The following is a 13658-nucleotide window of genomic DNA, read 5'->3' on the forward strand; positions in this document are numbered from 1 at the left end:
ATGTTAAACTGGTTTAAACCCGTCACATGTTGTGTCTACACCCCATATGGCAATCTGAACAATATGTGTTGTTCATTGATGTTTTTCTCTTCATTTTAAGCGTATTTTTCTGAATATTCAGTTGTTGGAGTGGTCTGTTGTACTAACCTAATGTTTTGGTAATTTTATTATGTATTACAGTAAAACCTGTCTAAACTGGACCTCTTTGAGACTTAAAATTTTGTTCGGTTTTAGCAGATGTTCAGTTTAAACAGGTACATAACACATAAAATTTGATATGACTGGACTTAAGAGCATGTATGGTTTAGACAGGTTTTGGGTTTATGCAAGATTCGGTTTAGACAGGTTTCATTGTATCATTTTATATCATTCGATAAATACCATTGAAAGTGCATTATCTGATTACAGGTTATCATTTGTCACTCAGTGTAGGGTAAGATCAGATAATATTTTTCTTCCCTATATGATTGACATGTTTTATCAACACCAAGGGTGCCAAATGTGGAACATGATATGCCTACCCTCACTGAGTACCTGATATCAGCCCCAGTATTGGTGGAGTCCCTGCAGCTCAGTCTTTAGTTTTTTAGGTAGTGTTTTGTGGACTGTGGTTTATCTTTTTATCAACCTAATTCTCACATGAGTCAATAAAATACATGTCAATCAATGAACCAATTGATGCATTATAGGAAGGTCAATGTTAAAGATGTTCTGATTGGTCAAGATGTCATTTATAAGGATGTAAGGATGCTTAGTGTGTGCAATGTGATTTACAAGGAATGAAGATGAAAATATAACTATGCAAAGAATGAGTGAGCAAGAGTACAATCTAGTTATGATGATCTTTAATCAGAGTTTCAATAGTATTTTTAAGTGTGGTGTGATTATTTTACTATACTTATTTATTTGTTTTTTTGTGTTTTATGTCACTTTCAACTACTTTAGCTATATCATGGCAGTTTTGATTCGTGTAGGAAGCAAGAGTGCCCACCAGTAACCACCGACCTTCTGCAGGAAAACTGGCAACCCTTATCAATTTAGAATGGAGTCAAACACAGCCAATCCCAGAGCATGGTTTGAACTCACAACCTCAGAGTTGACAGGTTTATGGTCACTGTAAATGAATCATTTAGACCACTTGGCAACTATGTACCCAGACTATACTTGTTACTCTATAAAAACCTACTAAATTGATTATACCTGCAAATTTATTATAACCATTATCAAGCAGTAACATTTGACAAATAATTTTTGTAAAGGATACACAGCTTTAGGATTTGTAATATCTAAGAAGTCAACAGACTGTGGCTGGAACTTTGTAAATGTGGCTACTTTCAATGAAACATTCTCTACTTCCACAAGGTCACCTTCATTTAATAACAGGTTCCTCATCATCTGAAAATGTTTTAAAAAGGGTTAAATATATAAAACATTTCTCTCTATGAATGGACATTGGTTATTCATCCAAAAAATTAAACATATTCTTTTGAAGTTGGCTTCAAACTACTAATTCACTACCATGTGTATACCCATATCATTAAACTAATAAATTCTTCCTTCATTTTCCCTTGTCAGTTACAAATTCCTAATACACAGTAAAGTGTGTACCTGTTGATACATTGACTCAATAAGGTAAAATATTCTTCTTTCTACAACAAACTTCCAATACACAAAAATGTATGTACATAACATGTAAACAGTGAGGTATCTAAAAACAAACTCTCAGTCTATGAGCCTGTTTGAATACTTACCCAGTAAGGTATATAAATTCTTCCTTCATCAGCTACAAATTCCAATACACCACAATGTGTGTGTCTGGCTTGTTGATTGTTCGTCAGTTTAAACAGCATAGGGTACTGTATATGTAAACGTGCTGCAAAATCACATTTTTCATTTTATCAAGTGAATTATTTTGGCATACAGATATGAAAACTGGGTGGAACAACATGCATTAAAACTTTTATGAATCTCCTTAATTTAGAGTTTGAACTTTGAAATTTCTTTTTTCAGTAAATGTGTTATTTTCTTTATTTAATTGCTTGTTTAGTTTTACAGTAGTTAATATGTCGTGATACTTACTTAGTTGATCTAATGCAGAGGGAGGCATAATAACTGAAAATGAAAAACACATTGAATTAGGGGTAAACAGGTGAGATTTAAAATATATACAATGTAACGTTCTCATCCAAGCTTAAGATCCCTATTGTTCATTTTCCTTTTTTGGACGGTGATGTTCCTTTGGCACCATCTTACGGAGTTTATACATCACAACTCATTCACTATGCCTGTGTCTCTTGCGACATTTTGGATTTCAATGAAAGTAATCTATGAATTACTGGTAAATTATGTATTAATGGTAAATTATAAAGTCAGGGATTTCGTTACCACAAATTACTTAAAACTTTTAGTAAATTATTTCAAACTGGATAGCACATCCTCATTTTTACGGAGATGTTGTTTTACCAAGCCCAGAAATTTAGAAACGATCCGGGTAAACTTATCGATCCTTCAAATAAACTTATCCTAAAAGGTTACCAATTCAACACTGAAATTAGATCTTTGAATATTACTTTTATTGGTATTAATATTGTTTTTGTTATCAGCAAATTAAAATCAAACTAAATATTATTGTTATATACAAATATGCACATTTTGGTTGTTGTTTGTTGCTGTGTTATATATTTGTTTTTCGTTCTTTATTTTGTACATACATTATGCCGTCTTCATGTTTGAATTTTACATTTGTCATTTCTGGGCCTTTTATAGCTGACTACGCGGTATGGGCTTTGCTCATTGTTGAAGGCTGTACGGTAACCTATAGTTGTTAATTTCTGAATCATTCGGTCTCTTTTGGAGTTGTCTTATTAGCAATCATACCACATCTTCTTTTTATATTAAGCCAGCAATTTCCAACATAATTAATATTTACAAGGGGCATTACTCTTTTAAAAATATTAGATAGGCACTGATTTTTTAATTGTTCAAGACATTGCTGATATAACTATGATATAAATTCGATAAAAATCTGGCAAAAATTGTACATGTGATAGAGCTTACAAGACTGGACAGACAGACGGATGGACGCACAGTATACAATTTCTATGTCCCTTCAACGCCAAAAATAGAATAAGGATCTCTAGATCTAAGACGTTTATTTTGGTTCATTCGTGCTTTAGCTAGGTCTCTGTGTCACTATCATATACACTAAATCTCCTTTAATTCATTCTAATTTGATACATTGAGGCTTATTGAAAAAATTTAGGAGCATAAATTCATTGTCATGTACTACTGTTCTAGAATCATACGAGATTTTGACATAAATGTTTGAGCAATGAAAAATCACAACTTCTCTTCAGTATTTCTAGTTGCCCTCCAATTTTTTTTATCAGAATATGGTCTGAGGACACGGTTATCATCCTTTGATATTTGTTGTCTACAAAAGAGGGACGAAAGATACCAGAGGGACAGTCAAACTCATAGATCGAAAACAAACTTGGCTGTACCTGTAGAAAACTTATTAAAAATGGTATTTCACATCCTAAATTTTACGGTAATATTGTACTTAAAGCGCGGAAATCACTATGTGATCGGTGTAAACTCATCGAACCTTTAAACAAACTTATTAGTAAGGGTTATCGTACCAATGTTGTAATTAGATCTCTGAATATAGTTTACATTGGCACTAATAACGATTTTGTCATTAGCAAATTAAAACATAACTAAATTTGTATTTTCTTTTCAAACGGGATGTATAGAGACACACACACGTTCATTTTTATCTATAAAGAAGTCACTCCTAACTATCCTACTACCTGTTGATACATTTATTTTTGGCATTGCACAAGTCATGTCTTCTTTGACTGTTCATGACGTTAAAATACTAAATCCCTGGGATGTGTTTTAGTTGATTTCAGTCTCTGATGCATGATTTTTTATTATTAATTGTTTTGGCTTTTAACTAGCTGTCAGTAACTGCGAGTACTCTCAAATCGTACTTTCTTTTTAATTTGACCTGTTGATAATATTTGTAATGATCTTGTCTATATACCAGCTTTGATTATTTGGTATTACTACAAATTTTCACTTCTTCGTACTATGAACATCAATATTATTTCATTTCTCCTTTAATACTGTTCTTGCACCTGTACAGGAAGTTTTATCTAGCACTTATTGTATAGTTTTATTGTTGATATTCACCCCATATGTACCAAGTGTTAGATTAGTTTTATTGATATTAAAGAAATTTCTTGGTATTCCAAAACGGAAGATTTTATACACACAGAAGAAGAAGTAAACTTAACAACAAAATTATTTTCATTTACCTGTGTATAATATGACGCAGGTTTTTTCAAAAGTGATTATTTTCTTATTTTCTTTACTTTGTTTAAACCTGTTTATTTACTTTTGACCTTAATTATTTATCCCTTTATATTTTTATTAACTATGTATTTGCATTCAGGTGTCACAGATCAAATTTATTCGTTCATTGTGTGTTAATTTACGTTTTTTGATTGAGTTAAGCCTTCCAATTGATATTTTATAGTGTGTCTTTCTATGTTGTGATGTTATACTATTGTTTCAGAAAAGGGAGAAGGTTTGGTACCATTAAAATGTTTAATCCCGCTGCAAATGTTTGCACCTGTCCTAAGTCAGGAATCTGATATACAGTAGTTGTCGTCTGTTTATGTAGTTCATACGTGTTTTATATAGATTAGACCGTTGGTTTTCCCGTTTGAATGGTTTTACACTGGTAATTTTTGGGGCCCTTTATAGCTTGCTGTTCGGTGTGAGCCAATGCTCCGTGTTGAAGGCAGTACCTTGACCGATAATGGTTTACTTTTATAAATTGTTACTTGGATGGAGAGTTGTCTCATTGGCTCTCATACCACATCTTCCTATATCTATTGACAACGCCATGGCCAAAAATAAAAAGACAAACAGACAAATAATAGTACAGATGACACAACAAAGAAAACTAAAGACTTAGCAACACGAACCTCACCAAAAACTGGGGGTGATCTCAGGTGCTCCGGAAGGGTAAGCAGATCCTGCTGAATATAGCCTTAGTGAGGACAGTGTATAACTTGAAATTTTTTTCCATACACCTTCCAAATTTATTTGTTTTTATTTTATTATTAAAATATTAAGATAAGAAGGGGAATGAAATTACATTTAAAAGATGTGGGTCATGAATTTTAAGGTAAATAAATGGGGAATGTGTCCATGGGACACAGATGATGCCCCCGCTTGCATGTAACTTTATAAAGGAACATAACTCAAGAACTGTAAAAGTGACACTACCCAAATTTGTACTTGACCTGAGTTTTGTGGTAATAAGCATTGCTTATAAGTTTCATAACATTTAGATGGGGCAAAATTCAGATAGAGAACGGAAACGAATATTTCAGCAATTTTCCATTTGCAAAGGGGCATAACTCTAGAACGGTAAAAGTGATGCCACCAAAATTCAATCTTGATCTGTGTTTTGTAATAATAAGCATTGTTTATAAGTTTCATAACATTTGGTTGAGGCAACTTAAGTTAGAGAATGGAAACCAATTTTGGGACGTTCGGATGGACTTACGTACAGACGGACAAGGGGGCATAAAAAGTTATTTGGTCATGTTGGTCATGTTGAAAAAGGTAAAAATTACAATACAGTGTATGTCAGAAGCTTCCAAACCGAACTACAGATCCCCTTAACATAAAATTGTCCATATTTTGAGTTAAGGCTGTTAAATTTTCTATAATTTTCATATAATTTGTCCCAAAAGTAGTACACTACACTGAAGAAATTTTTTTGAGATGGAGCAGGTGTGATTTTTGTAATTTGTGTTTATTATCTAAAAGAAATGAACTGCAAAATAACTGTGTTCTCTGGCCAGACCAAATAACAAAAGGAAAAAAGTTTTGCTTATTGAATATTTTTTATTATCAAAAAATGAAAATCTTGTCACTCATAAAAAGGGAGATAATCTGTAAGCATAATTATGTTTTTTAATCTTACTTTTTCCACCTCTCTCAACATCTTCTCTGTTATCTAACATTGTCACAGAATAACATCTGTATGTCTGTTTAAATCCACCAAGACCTCCACCCAGTTCAGGCCCAAATATGTTACCTCCAAATCTACCAAACTAGAAAATAAAAAAATTATAAGAATTGTCTGTTGATAATGTACATGTAAATTTATGAGAACTTTATAACATTATCATACATTATAATATCACCATCTATCATACATGTATATGTATTATTGTCAAATTAATGAAAAGTAATTACCATATTACTCATGGTCTTGATTTTTTTACATTTTGCTGTGGTTTCATTTTCTGTTAGCCAAATTTTGATTCAGTTTCTCTCTGGATTTGATTGATATTTTTACATGCATTTCACTCTATCTGTCATGTCTGTCTACATACACCAATCTAGAGTTTTTTTTTATGAATGCAGCCCTCAAAGTAGGTTCAAAGACCAGGTTGCCTCTTGGCCACCAGATGTAAAATTTCATTGGCCAATTCAAAATTTTAGTGGAAAAGAAATAATTTTCAGGTCGCATAAGAAATTTGTTATGAAAGTCTAGTCAGTAGAGCTAATAAAGACTAGTAAAAAAAGCATATCAATAATTTTTCTATTATATAGAATAGTAGACATACATGACATAAAATAAGGTAGTCTTAGTTCAAAGCAAATATTGCTTTTAGTTAACCCTTGTATATCTTTTGTTCTGATCTTTTTTACTATACTAGTTAAATCAACATTGATTAAAGAAACACAATGACCATGATGACCAAACCATGACTAAGTTAACAAAAAAGTAAATATTCATTGAGGTTTGATAATAAATTTTAATAATGGAACAAGGCAACCACAGTGAGAATTCTAATTTGATTCTTGTTCATCCAATTCCTCAAAATCATCTGTAGTTGGCCAGCTTGAATAAGCCAATTTAAGCACTTTTCCCTCCTTTGAGAACCATACATCAGTGTCTTTATGTGGCTCATATTCATCAATATCTAGCCCTTCCCCACTAATCCTGATCAAATGTTCAAGAGTTCCAATTGGCCAGCTAAATCAGGAAGGCCCTGGCAAAATTTGCAGCTCATTTTATTTTCAGATTCATTATAGATCAACCAGGAGAACTCTTTTAGCCAGCTGTTTTGGAATTTTCTTATAAATTTTCCAGTACCACTTGAAGTTGTTGCCGCAATTTACGCTTAATCGTAACATTAGAAGATGTACTTCGCTCTTCAGAAGCTGGAGTTTCTATAGAGGGACTCTCCGCCCCTTCTTTTTGTTTCTTAGCTAGTGAAACATCATTGTTTTGGGTAGTTGTTTTGAAAAATCCGGGCAGCAACATCTGTTTGGCTGCCATGATGTATTGGCCCCGAAAACACTTCATCAGACGCTTGAATTCCCAGTTAAGTTAAGCACTTTAAAGACCCCGTTAAGATTAAAAATGCTTGAAATCATATTCAAGATTTAGCATACATTCAAGCGCTCGTATGACTGTGAATAAAACTTAATAAAATACGACTGGAGGCAGGTTGATTATCCTGAATTTTACGGTCGCCAGGTCCAAATAGTAGCAGTTGCCTAATGGCAACCAACAATGAAATTAAGGTCACCTGGAGGCTTTATAGGTCGCCCAGACGACTGTTTTAATACGCTTATTTGAGGGCTGGAATGAGTTTCACCGGTTGACCTGGGGTCAATCGGCATAAACGATGTCATCATACAATCAGTTCTTACTGTGACATAATAACAAGAATTGTGACATCTGGAAATTCAGGAAAGTGCACGAATCTGAAAGTCTTCTATTGTATCTGACATCATATCAAATTTTCTGTAACATTAAAAATTCTTTTGTATAGTTAGATTGACAAAATGTTGGAATCAATGTGTCTACTTTTTTCCTATTTTAATATGATTAAAGGTTTTTCTACAATACAGTGTATATTGATAATCAGGAAGTGAAGACATATGAAACAACAGTTAAATTTTGTAACCATAAAGAAAAACTCATGTACAACAATGTACAAAGGCATGATGATTACAAAATCACTGATGCGGTCTCAAAGAAAATCAGATTAATAGAAAGAAAGGGAAAATGTTTTAACAGGAAACAAATAAGTTGACTATCAATATTGTATTCGATAGTAAGAACTATCTAACGATACTTGAGTACTCGAGTACTTGTTGACATCCCATTATGGAGGCTAATTTCATCTGTCAAAAAAGATTTCAGTGATAAAAATTACCGTACTCTTGATGTGAATTGCTAAGACTTTGTAATGACAACTATATGACTCTTAACTAGTAAATAAAGTGTCACACCTGTGTGAACTGATCACAAACTTAAATATGTATGCCAACAACACAAGGAACAGTATACCTAAATCTCTTGCAGCTTCTGACACCATTTTATCAGAGATTTTGTAGGGTTTAATTACAGATGTTAAGTAAGATGTGCATATAGATTATTAGTGCTTAGAGTAAAACCACAGCACTTGACAATAATTTTAAATAAATCACTGGTTTAAATTATTTAGATTTATACTTAAATACATGAATCAACTGTCATTTCTGAACTGTCAACTTATGTATTTAATTTGATGTTTTAATTACCATTTCTGTATTGTTTTGTTTCCTGTGGATTTAACCGTGTAATATTCTATATTAAACAAAATGACTCAGTAGGAACTAAATCGAAAGTAAATAACCAGTGTGAATTATATTGTCATTAATCCTGAGTTTTTTCTCGTCTTTAAAAACGCAAAATTGATTCAGCTTTTGTGGCTAAGAATAGACTTTTCTTAACTATGTTATGATTGGCCAATTTGTACTTTCGGTTTGAAAATTCTACCAACGAAAGATATTGTTTCAAATGACAACAATTTGCCTTACTTCCGGTGTAAACCCCCGCCACAATCTAAAATGTGAAAAATTACTTTACTGTTGAAAATGTTTATAAAAGACCTAAGAAAGGGTTTTTATGACGAGATCTTACATCAGGTAGACAAGACACTAAATATTAAAACTCAATCATTCAAATTTAAATCGTTTTCTGTTGAAATACCTAGTAATGGCTGTCAAATCAGAAAAAAAATATTGCCCCCCCCCCCCCCCCCACGACAATATTTCATGACTTTGTATTAGTAAATTTTGTCCCCTTCAATGAAATAATGTCGAGTTGGAATAATTTCCATGTGGAATTTTGTCCATATGCAATCAATATTTCATAGATTATCCTCGATGATTGGAAGTTCGTTACCCTAACTTGAAACGGAAGAAAAAAATCACAACCTTGGAGCAAATATTATCAACTGTAGATGTAAATATTCTTTACTTATTTGTAAACAGTCTGATACATTTAATTGATGAATAGCTTCAAAAACATGGTCAATCTTTCTATGTTTCATGTTGTGACCCGATTCCGTAAAATAAGTAGACTGACTTGTAAGTTCGTGACCTTTGGCGGTGGCTTTTGCGCATGTGCAACAATATATAGGTCAGGCCTATTGTATTATGTATTTGAACATTACAGAATTAATTTGAGATCAAATAACAAATGAATATCTCGAGAGAGAAAAAAAAGAGAAATTGTGACATACTAACTTTTTATTCTCCCTACAAAGATTATTCTAATTTTTACAAGTGACTTTCAATGGTCAATTGGAAAGTCAAGAATTAAACACGTTAAAGATAACTATAATGATGTCACAATGTCATTAATGCATCAAATTATTTTTTCATGCAATTTGCATTCAATGGCATAGGATTAAATTACTTTTACGAGCCAATATTCGGCAGGTTTTGTTTTCATCAAAATATATCAAATCATTTTCTGATCTTAAAAAATCCGCTCACATACAGACTTTAAAAAATAATACTCTTGGCCTTAAAAAAGGGAATAAGAGGCCGAATAACCTAAAAATAGATGATGACTCATTGTTGAGATGTCAATAACATTGCTGAAAGGATTTTCCCAAGAATTCAAGGAAATTCTAGGAGAGGAATAAAACAGTAGTAGTGAAAATAGACGTTTAAACAAATAATATGCTAGAACATACACAACTTCTCTTTTTCAAGCCGATATTAGTGAAAATGCATTGAAAAATATTCGGTTAAGTTTTTTGAAGTAGCATGTTGCGGATGATAAATACTTTTGCATGACGTCACGAATAAAGTGGAAATCCCCAAATGTCACGAACTTGCAAGCATAACGAACTTGCAATCATCGACAATAATACTATTGTAATATTAATAAACTGTTATCACAGATATATGTCTCGCTTTTTTGTAATTTTGATTATGCAAATGTTGAAATTAAAATGGTAATACTTAACAATTTAGGCTAATATTCAAAGTCAATGAACCATGACTGAGGTACTTCTTCTTTCAGTTTCCGCACTCCATCATAATATTGATGACTGTGCGACATGGCTAAACCATCTCCTGCAAAGGAGATGCGCCAATGCTAATACAACTGCATACCAAATATCATTGACTTATTATAAGTTGTTCCCTTTAAACAAACATAAACACAAACATTAACTTGTAAACTATGTAATAGTTTCAAAGTCAATGAACCATAATTAGGGGTGGAGCTATCCCACAATGGTGGTAAGTCGTGCACTTAAGGATATTTTTTATTTTATTTTTCTGTAGACTTAGCTTTATTTTTTTATTACTGTGTGTTGTCAAGCTTGGTTACAGTCTTCATGCTTAACCACAAGTCCTACGGCATTGGCTTGTAAAATTGCTTTCAGGCTTGTAAAATTCTTCTCTATGGTCAGAATATCGATCTCTATATTGAACCAAAAATTTTTTTATGAAAAATATATGTATATTGTTTTTTTATTAACCTACTCTATATTCCTGAACAAAAATATGGCATGATTTTTGTTTATTTCCCAAAGTTTTTCTTTCAATTTGGATGGGGTTTTTTTTCGCGGGAAAATCGCGTAAGACGTAAGGTGCTTGCCATTTTGAAATTCTTAAAAAATACGATTTGCTTGGCCTGTTTGGTCTGCCATTAAGATTGATGACGCTTAATGGAATGTAAACAAAGCAATGGAGGCCAGAAGAGGGATTTTCTGAAGCTCTGGAATGTGTTTAGGCATTCGGAAGTCAGGTTTGAAACGGCCATTAGAAAATTGGCATTTTTGTACAATACTTTAGAATAACAATGAAAACATATCTTTAGAAATTTTTTTTTATCTAGAAGAGCAAAGAACAAATTCCGAACAAACCAACATGATGACCGATTATAGACTACGGTAGGATATATAATCTCCATGGAAACGATACAACAGTCAGAGCTCAGACATAAAAAGTCTTAAATCTGCTTTTGACTCATAGAGGTCTAAATTTGAAGGTTTCAAGAATTGTCTCCCTTTAATTTAAGACAAATTATGACTTCAATAAGTCAATTAGTGTTAAGCAAGAAATATTTGACCTGAATTAAAGAGTTGCAAATATTGACTCCTACAAGTCAATTAGTTACCAAAATTGGCCAACTTCAAGACCCATGCATATCTATAAAAAGGTGATGCATCTACATGAAATTATGACAACATTGAAAGACAATGCTTTGTCTTCTAAGGAAAAATATGCATGAGAGTCTAAAAAATTTGAGATAATGTTTATTTACTTTACAATGCAACCATCTGTAATCACACAAAATGAGGAAAATAATCTATGTTAAGTAAAAATGTGCAATTAGATAATTAAATATAGATAGCTCAGGTCATTGTGAACTCTCACACAGGTTTATGATCTCATAGGTGGTGCACTTTGGCCACTAATCAAAATTAAGTCTTTTCACAAACATAAATTGACCTAAACAAGTCTGTCATTTTCTGACTTAAATAAGTCTGAAAATGAAAGTACATTTTTATAATAAATACATTTTTGGACTTATGTAAGTCAAAAATAAAAATTGACTTGTTTATGTCTTAGCTCTGACTGTACAAATGCCAATAAATTTGCATACCAAATATCATTAACTTAACAGCAGTTCATCTTAAACTGATCTTATCACAAACTATTACATGTAAACATAAGCAAAAGTTTCAAAGTCAATAGGCAATGACTGAGGGGATGGGGCCAAATATTCTCCATTGAAATGAGATGTGCTAATGCTTATACAACTGAAAACCAATTAACATTGGCCTACCACTAATGGTTCCCCTTGAACTGACCTAATCACAAACTAATACATGTTAACTAAGCAAAATTTTCATAGTCAATAGACCATGACTAAGGGGGCTGAGCCAGGTAATCTCCATGGAAATGAGATATGCCAAAGCTTATACAACTGCATACCAAATATCATTGACCTACCACTAATGGTTCCTCATAAACTCACCTAATCACAAACTAATACATGTAAACTAAGCAAAAGTTACAAAGTCAATAGACCATGACTGAGGGGGCAGGGCCAAATAATATCCATGGAAATGAGATGTGCCAATGCTAATACAACTGTATACCAAATATCATTGACCTACCACTAATGGTTCCCCATAAACTGACCTAATCACAAACTAATACATGTAAAATAAGCAAAAGTTTGAAAGTATATGATTGACCTACAACTTGTGGTTCACCACAAACTAGACCTAATCACAAACTTATACATTGTTGACGCCGCCGCCGCAGTAAACAGCATACCTATGTCTCGCTTTTTGACTCCGTCATGCGAGACAAAAATCGTTTTCTGATGAAATACCTTACATGTAATGGCTGTCAATTCAGAAAAAAAACTGAATGTCCTATCAAATATTGCCCCCCCCCCCTCCTTGACATATGCAGACAATATTTCATAGATTAATACTAGTATAATACTAATAGTATGAAATTGTGTCTTGTTAAAGAGATGTTATCAAAGGTTATATATTATTTTATACTGAGACAATATTTCATAGATGGATTGTCATGATATTTGGTCTCATGAAGGGGAGGTTATTAACATTTAATATTTTGGATAATGATATCATTAAAGTGTTTTATTTGATTGATAATAACAAACAAACCTGCATAACTAATTTATGCAGCAATTTATGGTAATACACATACCTTTTATGAAAAATATTTTTTTTTAAATTCAAGAAACGCTCACAATTTCATGGCAGAGGATTTCTCAGGGAAGACATACATTCAATTAGATTCAGAAATATTTTCATGGACAGTATTTCACAATGAAATTTAAATATTGTCATGGACAGAATTTCACAGTCAAATATTGAATGGACATTATTTCAAAGTGAAATACTGTCCAGAAGGAGGTGACAAATTTTCATGGACAAGGACCCTATTTCATAATGAATATTGTCCTGGACAGTATTTCACTGTAAAATAGTGTACATGGACAGTATTTCATGGGGGACATTTTTTTTTATTATACTTCATGTTAAAATGCCATATTTTGATAGGCTAATACGAGGGTGTTAATTTACTCTATTACCATTCATGCAGACGCTTGATCAAGTGTGCGCTTTATTAAATACGACTCTATCCTATGGCAAATACTCTATTTTCCTTCACGGAGACGCTTGATCAAGTGTGCGCTTTATTAAATACGACTCTATCCTATGGCAAATACTCTATTACCCTTCACGGAGACGCTTGATCAAGTGTGCGCTTTATTAAAT

At 32.6% G+C, this 13658-nt stretch overlaps 2 protein-coding genes across 9 annotated transcripts in view; one reads left to right on the forward strand and one right to left on the reverse strand.

Annotated features, from left to right (window-relative positions):
* Nucleotides 1-8764, reverse strand: part of LOC127711442 (ubiquitin recognition factor in ER-associated degradation protein 1-like) — a 410122-nt gene extending 401358 nt beyond the window's left edge. For 2 of the 8 annotated variants that reach the window (XM_052217494.1, XM_052217516.1), the window contains exons 1-5: nucleotides 8629-8758; nucleotides 6008-6137; nucleotides 2080-2112; nucleotides 1752-1873; nucleotides 1265-1395 (exon numbers count right to left, since the gene is read on the reverse strand). In XM_052217494.1, coding sequence (XP_052073454.1) covers nucleotides 1265-1395; nucleotides 1752-1873; nucleotides 2080-2112; nucleotides 6008-6137; nucleotides 8629-8631 — 419 coding nt within the window. In that variant the 5' untranslated portion in view covers nucleotides 8632-8758. Of the gene's footprint in view, nucleotides 1-1264; nucleotides 1396-1751; nucleotides 1874-2079; nucleotides 2113-6007; nucleotides 6138-8628 lie in introns of all 8 variants that reach the window. The other 6 variants (XM_052217515.1, XM_052217513.1, XM_052217496.1 and 3 more) reach the window with 5 other exon arrangements.
* A 151-nt stretch (nucleotides 8765-8915) lies between these two features.
* LOC127710693 (cell division control protein 45 homolog) overlaps nucleotides 8916-13658 on the forward strand; it is a 45469-nt gene continuing 40726 nt past the window's right edge. Inside the window, exon 1 of the mRNA XM_052216632.1 lies at nucleotides 8916-9015. Coding sequence (XP_052072592.1) covers nucleotides 8965-9015 — 51 coding nt within the window. The 5' untranslated portion in view covers nucleotides 8916-8964. The remainder of the gene's footprint in view (nucleotides 9016-13658) is intronic.

This window comes from Mytilus californianus, unplaced genomic scaffold, assembly GCF_021869535.1.
Source record: "Mytilus californianus isolate M0D057914Y unplaced genomic scaffold, xbMytCali1.0.p SCAF_8, whole genome shotgun sequence".
Classification (NCBI taxonomy): Eukaryota; Metazoa; Mollusca; class Bivalvia; order Mytilida; family Mytilidae; genus Mytilus; species Mytilus californianus.